This window comes from Trichechus manatus, unplaced genomic scaffold (genome assembly GCF_000243295.1).
Source record: "Trichechus manatus latirostris isolate Lorelei unplaced genomic scaffold, TriManLat1.0 scaffold00040, whole genome shotgun sequence".
NCBI classification, from domain to species: Eukaryota; Metazoa; Chordata; class Mammalia; order Sirenia; family Trichechidae; genus Trichechus; species Trichechus manatus.
Genome location: NW_004443976.1, coordinates 11,928,390 through 11,937,406, shown reverse-complemented (window position 1 = coordinate 11,937,406; position 9,017 = coordinate 11,928,390). Strand labels below are relative to the sequence as shown.

Sequence of the window (9,017 nt, the reverse complement as noted above, 5' to 3'; positions counted from 1 at the left end):
TTTTGGTTAGCAGCTGAGCTCTTAACCACTGTACCACCAGGGCTCCATATATATACATATATATATAAGTACATATATACACGTAAAACATCTTAAGAATCAATACCAAACGGTTAATGGTGATTATGTAAGTAAGGCTATGGACTCTATTTTTTAATGTGTGTGTTCTAATATTCCTACAACAAACCTGCATTACTTGTATGATAAAATATCATGAAAGTTGGGAGAAAATGAACCTGTTTCTCTCCTTGTCCTCATGGATCCTAACAGTTTGTTTTGGTGTTGTCAAACTTCATTCTTTTGTAAGGCATGTCACTCTGAAAATAAAGACTTTGCAACACGGGGGGAAGAAAGACATTAGCTAGCTGAGTTGATTTTTAAAGTTATGGCCATTGCTCCTTCCCAAACCCAAAAACCAAACCTATTGCTGTTGAGTCGATTCTGACTCATAGTGACCCTAAGGAGCAACTTCGTGGATTTCAACTGCCAACCTTTTGATTGGCAGCCAAGCTCTTAACCACTATACCAGCAGGGCTCCTTCCCAGTGTCCCTGAAAGGACACCACTAGGTGGCAGTCTGTTCTATTTAGTCCCCTGCCTGCCTTAGTCCTGGATCCAGGCACAACTCCATTCAGACATTTGAGGCCTTTGTCTGGGTCCCAAACATGACAGATAAGCCTGATGTGCCAAGCTAGGCCCCTCTAGGGCTCTCCAGGCTCAATCCATCCAGCTTTTCTTTTCCTTATATCTACCAGGCCAGCGCCAAGGCTCTGACCTACTAAGGATGAAAGTCAAGTTGGGTCCAACCTCACCCCCCACTGGTGGGAACACTCAGGAAAGGACTTGAAGTGGCTGAAGCTTATCATCTCATCAACCCCTGTAGCCAACAGCACAAAAGGACACAGAAATTATTTATTTTTCACTCTCAATGAAGAGGTGGAAAAGCCTCCCCCTCAATTCTGGTCTTTTAGTACTTGAGGAATATTCACCCCCAACCCTCCTCCCTCCAGGGAGGCTCTGATTGTGGAGATAGTAACTGAGGAGTCCTTGAGCTGGTGGGGAAGAACAAGCTCAAGTAGAGAAACATCCTCAAAGGGTAGCATCAATTTCCTGCAAACTCCCTCATGGCCTCTCCGCGGAAGCAGAAGTTATGCCAGCCCTCCGCTTCAGTCAGATCTTGGGCTCCTAGAGCTTTGTATAGGTTCATGGCCCTCTTGTTCCAGTCCAGCACTGACAGGCGCAACTGGGAGCAGCCCTTATCAAGCGCCACCTGTGGGAGAAGAAATCACTCACCTTTTTGGAGTAAAAAAAAGAAAAAGCTTTTTCATCCCTTTTAATCCAGGTGCCCCGTAAACACCCTTGCTTCTCCAGAGCCTAGCTTGTAACCCCCGCCCTAGCCAGATCATCACTGTCTTCCTCACCTCAGTCACCTTTTTGATTATTTTGGAACCAATGCCCTGACCTGTTGTGGGAAGATATAGGCGAAAAGAGTGGTGGTTTGAGTTTAAGTGATCAGAAAAGGCCACAGGCCGGGATTAGCTGGGGGGGGGGGATTGTGGTGGGGTCCGTGGGTTGCTTTGCCCCACCCCAGCCTCAGCCTCAGCCTCATACTCCGATATTCCGGCATCACGTAGACGTCTTCCAGATAGACACTGCGTCCCTTCCATGTGCTGTAAATGAAGTAGTACAGCCCATAGCCCACCACACGGGGCTCTGAGAGAGAAAGAGAAAAGGGTAAAGCCTCCAGGAGTATGGGTGAAATGTCTCTGTGGCCGACTGGAGAGGTGGATGTCTGAGGTTCAGGTGCTCCTACCTTGTGGCTCACTGTGAGGTGGAAGAATCTCTGCTACCACACAGTGAAAGAAAGGATTGTCTCCAAAACCATCTGCTCTCAGGGCTGCACATTGGAGTTGTGACAAGAGATAGAGAAACAGGTCCTGAGTGTGTGCCCGCCGTGGAGCTGCTGATCCGGGAACCGCCCCTTCATTTCCTCCCCAACCTCGTTCAGTATCCAGGTGATGAGCCCCCACCTTCTTCACTGATCTTCACCTGATCCAAGAGGTTCTCATAATCAGCCAGCTCCTACGGCGTGAGGACAGGGGCTAAAAGAAGGCAGCGGGGCCCTGCCGATCCCTGAGCAAGGCCCCAAGGCCGCCCCTCCCCTCCCCTCCCACCCCACCCTCCCTTGGGCCGAGCCGCTCTGCCCCCTCTGGGGCCCTGGTTTCCGGCCTGCGGTTTTCACCCGAATCATCCTCAGAATGTCTCCACAGTCTCCCTCCTCGGCCTCTCGGATCCGCACGGAAGCCATCCCGGTCTTCGTGGTCTGAACCAAAGTCTAGGATCCCCACTTTCGTTCTACAGGATTGGGCGAAGGGCAACTAGTACCCTTCAAAACGCCTACAAGCTCGTATCCCGAAAAACCCGGAAGGGGTGGTGGTGGGCGGGGCGGTGGGGCCGACGCGCCCTGGAAAGTGAGGCGACGGGCAGAGGGCGTGGCCCGATGTGCTGGTTGGTCTTCACCATCTGGGTAGCCCCTAAATTCTGTCCCCGCGGGCACAAACCGGCCAACCAATCAGCTTGTAGAGTAGGCGCTCCCTCGCCCCGGGCCCCGCCCCCCCACTGGTCGGGTCTTGTGACTCGGTCTGCGGGCAGGGATGTAGGTTAGACTATCGAGGCTTTCTCGTTGTTCCTGTGGGTACCAACCGCAATCGGAGACACCGTAGGGCTCGAAAGTCACCTCCGCCCCATCTTTTTTAAAATTTTTTTTTATTGTGGTGAAAACGTATACACCTAAACATTCGCCAGCACAATTTCCACATTTACAATTCAATGACACTGATGACATTTTTCGTGTTGTGCCAACCATTACAGCTATTCTTTTCCAGGATAGTCCACCACCATTGACCTAAACTTAATGTCCCCCAAACAAAAACTGACCCCCTTCTTTAATTGAAGTCTGCAGTGGATACCTGCTTTACTCTTTCCTCACTCCACAAACCACCCAGACCGTGGTTAAACTCTAAGACCCCAGCTCTGAAAACCTTTTCCTCAGCTTTTTTGTAGCCCAAAGTGTTACCTTTCTGGGGGCATTTGCATTTTTAAATGGGTCAGAGAGCGGGTAATAGACTTCTAGTACAATGTTGGCCCTTGTAACAAATGGATGGAGCCCTGGTAGCCCTGTGGTTAAGAGCCCAGCTGCTAACCAAAAGGGCAGCAGTTCAAATCCAATAGATAAAAAAAGGAAAAAAAAACCAAACCTGTTGCCATCCAGTCGACTCCGACTCATAGTGACCCTAAAGGACAGAGTAGAACTGCCCCATAGGGTTCCCAAGGCTGTAATCTTTACGGAAGCAGACTGCCACATCTTTCTCCCACTGAGCCTCTGGTGGGTTTGAACTGCCCAGCATTCCGTTAGCAGCCAAGAGTTTAACCATGTGCCACCAGGGCTCCTCAACAAGTGGATAAGGAAAGATAATTGGGAGTGGGGAGAAGGAGTAGGAAAGTATCCACTGAATGGTACACTGAACTACCTCCCTGTGAAGCAAGCCTCAGAGGCCAGGGAAAAACTGAGGGAGGTGCTCAGATCAGATACTAGGAACTGAGCTTGCTTTATCTCAATCCTCACTCCCAGTAACCCCATAAAGTAGCTATTGTTTTCCCTATGTTACAGTCAAAGACACTGAAGCACAAAGCTCACATCACTGGCTCAAGGTCACCCAGCTGAATATTTGGGACACCATGTCTCAGCTCTTGGCCCTGACGGAGATGCTACTTGGGGAGCTTGGGGAGCAGGGCAGGACTGTTTGCAGGCCTCAGGGCTGCAGAGGCAGCCTCCTCAGGTGAGCAGAAGGCTTGGAGGACCCAGATCAGGTTCTAGGAGAGGGGAGGGGCAGTGGGATGTCCTCTCCCAGCTCACAAACTTTCTCTGCAGCGGGGAGGATAGTGGAGGGGCTGTAGGGTCACTGCTTCTGGCTCCTGCCCCTCTTCTTCCCCCAGGGCAACCTTTAATCCTCCCCCACTCCTTCGCACAACTGCCTGTCCCCACGCATGCTCCCTAGCATTGTGTGAGCCACAGAGAATGCAGCAGACTGTGGAGGGCAGAGGCTCACGGACCATGTCGCATCAGCTGCTGCTGCTGCTACTGCTGCTACCTCACGCTCAGCAGGGACCTGCGCTCCCCACCCAGGTGCAGGGGTGGGACAGGGCACGAAGCCCATGCATGTGTTTACCTGAGCTACACTTCAGCTCTGACCTCTTCCCTTCTCTTCTCCTCTGGTCCTGTAGCAGGGTCTATCCCTCTATCTGTCTGTATATGTCCTTGCTCCAACTTTTTAATTTTCTCTTTCCGATAGAGGACCGAGGACTCTCCTGCCCTGCACCTCAGCAATGGCCCAGGACATGAACCTGTCACCATGATGACCTTTAACGTCACCAAGATCACAAAGTATGGAGTCAACCCAGCCCCCTGACCCGGTCCCCTGATCCTACACTCTTTCTCCATCGGCTCTTCTTTCCCTGTCTCCCTGTCCTTCTTTCTTTCTTTCTGAACTTCACCTCCCCAACCCCATATTTACCCCCAGAAGGGCACACCCATACAGTCCTTTTTTCTATGTCTTTCCAGAACCTTCTCTTCCTTTGAGCTTCGAACATGGGATCCAGAGGGAGTGATTTTTTATGGGGATACCAACCCTAATGATGACTGGTTTATGCTGGGACTTCGGGATGGCAGACCTGAGATCCAGTTGCACAATCATTGGGCCCAACTTACAGTGGGCGCTGGGCCCCGGCTGGATGACGGGAGGTGGCACCAGGTAAGCCAGCACTGGTCCTAAGGGGAGGGGTGTCTTGAGCTGTTCCAACGAAGGAGAATGGAACCGTTACTTAGTTATTAGGCATTACTTTATCATTGTCAGGTCACTTAATCCACATGATACTCCCATGAAGTAGCTACTCTTGTCCCCGTTTTTCAGATGGAAACTGAGGTTCAGTCTGCATGTAATTAACAAGCCCTGAGTGACCCAAGGATGCCAGCTGACTCTTAAAGGGCACGTTCTTTCCACTACACTAGGCTACCTTGGAAGAAAGTGGTGGAGGCAGGCCCCTGATTCTGCTTCTCTGCTCCTTCCTGCAGGTGGAAGTAAAGATGGATGGGGACTCGGTGCTTCTGGGGGTGGATGGGGAAGAGGTGCTGCGCCTGAGACAAGTTTCTGGGCCCCTGGCTGGAAAAGCCCAGCCCGTCATGAAGATTGCACTAGGGGGGCTGCTGTTCCACCCCTCCAACCTCAGGCTGCCGGTAAGATAACGGCATCACAGGGGTGGGAACCATGGCCAAGGCTGGCAAAGCGTCACTGGGTGGGTGGCCACGGGGGTTCTCGTCCACATTTTGAGAAGAGGGGACGGGATGAGAGCTGGGTGGGTAGACACAAATGTTTGTGTCTCTGAGGGCAAGAAACAAGATGGAGTGCCTGAGACTGGGGCTCAGATGCTCAGATTCCAACATCCCCACACCTTCTCTCCCCCTCCAGCTGGTCCCTGCCCTGGATGGTTGCCTGCGCCACGATGTCTGGCTGGGCCAGCAGGCCCAGACCTCAGCCCCTATCCCCACTAGCACCAGAAGCTGTGCTGTAGAGTCCCAGCCTGGGGTATTCTTCCCTCCAAGGGCTCATGCAGAATTCAGCCTCCGAGGTAAGGGCTATCTTCCCCTCTGTGGCAAGTTCGGTGTCTGCCTTCCTCAGTCTCCCTCCACTGCTAGCCACTCCCTCCGTGAAGCCCCAGTCTTGAGGCCTCAGGAGGATCCTTTCTCCCCCCAGGCATTCCCCAGCCTCATGCAGAACCCTGGGCCTTCTCTCTGGAGCTGGGGCTCCAACTGGCAGCAGGCGCTGGCCACCTCCTTGCTCTTGGGACTCCAGAGAACTCTCCTTGGCTCAGCCTCCGCCTCCAAGATCAAGTAAGAGGGGAACTGTGCCTGCTTTCAGTGGAGCCAGGAGCAGTGGCGGGAAAGGAGGCCCCCAAATTTCAACATTGGGAGGCTTAAGGGTGGCACTTTGGGGGCAGGGAAACATCTTGAAGCTACATATAGCAAGCAAAGAGCTTTTACTTAGATTGTGTATTTACTTGAGGGTGGGTGGGGTTTTATGGAGAGAGAACCAGTTGCCATTTAGCCAATTCCAACTCATGCTGCCCCCACGTGTGGCAGAGTAGAACTGTGATCCATAAGATTTTCAGTGACTGAATTTTCAGAAATAGATTGCCAGGTCTTTCTTCTGAGGTGCCTGTGGGTGTACTTGAACCTCCGACCTTTTGGTTAGTAGGTAACTGTGTGACCTGTTTGCACCACCCAGGGATTCCATAGAGAGTGAAGCTAGGAAAAGCAAGGCAGGATTAAAAAAAAAACAAAAAAAAACCATTGCCATCGAGTTGATCCCGACTCGTAGCCACCCTATAGGACAGAGTGGAATTGCTGCATAGGGTTTCCAAGTAGCAGCTGGTAGATTCAAACAGCCAAACTCTTTTTTTTTTTTTTTTAATTTATTTATTGTACTTTAGATGAAGGTTTACAAAACAAATTAGGTTTTCATTAAACAGTACAGATAATGTTTTATGATATCGGTTAACAACCCCATGACATGTCAATACTCTCCCTTCTTGACCTTGGGTTCCCTATTACCAGCTTTCCTGTCCCCTCCTGCCTTCTAGTCCTTGCCCCTGGGCTGGTATGCCCCTTTAGTCTCATTTTGTCCTATGGGCCTGTCTAATCTGTGGCTGAAGGGTGAACCTCAGGAGTGACTTCATTGCTGAGCTAAAAGGGTGTCCGGGGACCATACTCTCGGGGTTTCTCCTGTCTCGATCAGGCCAGTAAATGTGGTCTTTTTTTGAGTTAGGATTTTGTTCTACATTTTTCTCCAGCTCTGTCCAGGACCCTATATTGTGATCCCTGTCAGAGCAGTCAGTGGTGGTAGCCAGGCACCATCTAGTTGTTTTGGACTCAGCCTGGTGAAGGCAGTGGTAGTGGTGGTCTGTTAGTCCTTTGGACTAATCTTTCCCTTGTGTCTTTAGTTTTCTTCATTCTCCCTTTCTCCTGAAGGGGTGAGACCAGTGGAGTATCTTAGATGGCTGCTCACAGGCTTTTAAGACCCCAGATGCCACTCATCAGAGTAGAATGTAGAACATTTTCTTTATAAACTATGTTGTACCAATTGAGCTAGATGGTCCCTGAGACCATGGTCCCCATAGCCCTCAGCCCGGTAATTCAGCCCCTCAGGGAGTTTGGATTTGTCCATGGAGCTTCCATGACCTTACTCTGAACAAGTTGTGCTGGCTTCCCCAGTATTGTATACTATCTTACCTTTTACCAGAGTTACCGCTTATCTATTGTCTATTTAGTGTTTTTCCACCCCTACCCATCCCCTCTCTCGTAACCATCAAAGATTGTTTCTTTTTGTGTGTAAACTTTTTCATCAGTTTTTGTAGTAGTGGTTCTCATACAATATTTGTCCTTTTGTGATTGACTTATTTCACTCAGCATAATGCCCTCCGGATTCATCCATGTTGTGAGATGCCTCGCAGATTTGTCTTTGTTCTTTATCATTGCATAATACTCCACTGTGTGTATGTACCATAGTTTGTTTATCCATTCATCTGTTGACAAGCATCTAGGTTGTTTCCATCTTTTTGCTATTGTGAACAATGCTGCAATGAACATGGGTGTGCGTATGTCTATTCGTGTGATGGCTCTTATTTCTCTAGGATATATTCCTAGGAGTAGGATTGCTGGATCATGTGGTATTTCTGTTTCTAGTTTTCTAAGGAAGTGCTATATTGTTTTCCAAAATGGTTGTACTATTTTGCATTCCTATTAGCAGTGCATAAGAGTTCTGATCTCCCCAAAGCTTCTCCAACATTTGTTATTTTCTGTTTTTTTGATTGGTGCCAGTAATGCTGGGGTGAGATGGTATCTCATTGTGGTTTTGATTTGCATTTCCTCATGTGTCTGTTAGCCACTTGAATGTCTTTGGTGAAGTGTCTGTTCATTTCCTGTACCCATTTTTTAATTTGATTATTTATCTTTTTGTTGTAGAGGTGTTGGATTTTCCTGTAGATTTTAGAGGTTAGACCTTGGTCAGATTTGTCATAGCCAAATTTTTTTTCCCACTCTGTAGGTTCTCTTTTTACTCTTTTGGTGAAGACTTTTGATGAGCATGAGTGTTTACTTTTTAGAAGATCCCAGTTATCTAGCTTATCTTCTGGAGTTTGTATGTTGTTAGTTATGGTTTGTATCCAGTTAATGCCGTGTATTAGGGTCTGTAGTGTTGATGCTATTTTTTCTTCATGATCTTTATAGTTTTTGGTTTTATATTTAGGTCTTTGATCCATTTTGAATTAGTTTTTATGTATGGTGTGAGGTATGGGTAGTTTCATTTTTTTGCAGATGGACATCCAGTGTTGCCAGCACCGTTTGTGAAAAGACTGTCTTTTCCCCATTTGATGGACTTTGGGCCCTTGTCGAGGATCAGGTGACCGTAGGTGGATGCATTTACATCTGCATTCTCAATTCGGTTGCATTGGTCAATGTATCTGTCATTGTACCAGTACCAGGTTGTTTTGACTACCGTAGCTGTATAGTAGGTTCTGAGGTCAGGTAGTGTGAGTCCTCCTACTTTATTCTTCTTCTTCAGTAGTGCTTTACTTATCCAGGGCCTTTTCCCTTTCCATATGAAGCTAATGATTGTTTTTTCCATCTCTTTAAAAAATGTTGCTGGTATTTGGATCAGGATTGCATTGTATTTGTAGATTGCTTTGGGTAGAATTGTCATTTTCATAATGCTGAGTCTACCTATCCATGAGCATGGTATGTTTTTCCATTTATGTGGATCTCTTTTGGTTTCTTGCAGTAGTCTTTTGTCATTTTCTTTGTATAGGTCTTTTACATCCCTGGTTATATTTACTCCTAAGTATTTTATTTTGTTTTATTTATTTATTTATTTATTTTATTCTGTTATTCTGCTGAATCTATTAGTT

The 9,017-nt window shown here is 48.2% G+C and overlaps 2 protein-coding genes across 10 annotated transcripts in view; one reads left to right on the top strand and one right to left on the bottom strand.

The window, feature by feature from the left end:
• SAT2 (spermidine/spermine N1-acetyltransferase family member 2) overlaps nucleotides 1-2,418 on the bottom strand; it is a 3,795-nt gene extending 1,377 nt beyond the window's left edge. For 3 of the 4 annotated variants that reach the window (XR_002824054.1, XR_002824056.1, XR_002824055.1), the window contains exons 1-6: nucleotides 2,242-2,418; nucleotides 2,030-2,081; nucleotides 1,813-1,896; nucleotides 1,611-1,712; nucleotides 1,421-1,461; nucleotides 237-1,269 (exon numbers count right to left, since the gene is read on the bottom strand). Coding sequence is in view for 1 of the 4 variants with exons in the window: in XM_004376024.2 (XP_004376081.1) it covers nucleotides 1,102-1,269; nucleotides 1,421-1,461; nucleotides 1,611-1,712; nucleotides 1,813-1,896; nucleotides 2,030-2,081; nucleotides 2,242-2,307 (513 nt within the window). In the remaining 3 variants the exon portion in view is untranslated. Of the gene's footprint in view, nucleotides 1-36; nucleotides 1,270-1,420; nucleotides 1,462-1,610; nucleotides 1,713-1,812; nucleotides 1,897-2,029; nucleotides 2,082-2,241 lie in introns of those variants that run through there. The other variant, XM_004376024.2, reaches the window with a different exon arrangement.
• A 545-nt stretch (nucleotides 2,419-2,963) lies between these two features.
• Nucleotides 2,964-9,017, top strand: part of SHBG (sex hormone binding globulin) — a 7,410-nt gene continuing 1,356 nt past the window's right edge. For 2 of the 6 annotated variants that reach the window (XM_012555505.2, XM_023731018.1), the window contains exons 1-5: nucleotides 4,306-4,443; nucleotides 4,621-4,810; nucleotides 5,131-5,292; nucleotides 5,525-5,684; nucleotides 5,810-5,946. In XM_012555505.2, the coding sequence (XP_012410959.1) occupies nucleotides 4,412-4,443; nucleotides 4,621-4,810; nucleotides 5,131-5,292; nucleotides 5,525-5,684; nucleotides 5,810-5,946 (681 nt within the window). In that variant the 5' untranslated portion in view covers nucleotides 4,306-4,411. Of the gene's footprint in view, nucleotides 3,011-4,171; nucleotides 4,186-4,305; nucleotides 4,444-4,620; nucleotides 4,811-5,130; nucleotides 5,293-5,524; nucleotides 5,685-5,809; nucleotides 5,947-9,017 lie in introns of those variants that run through there. The other 4 variants (XM_004376023.2, XM_012555507.2, XM_012555506.1 and 1 more) reach the window with 4 other exon arrangements.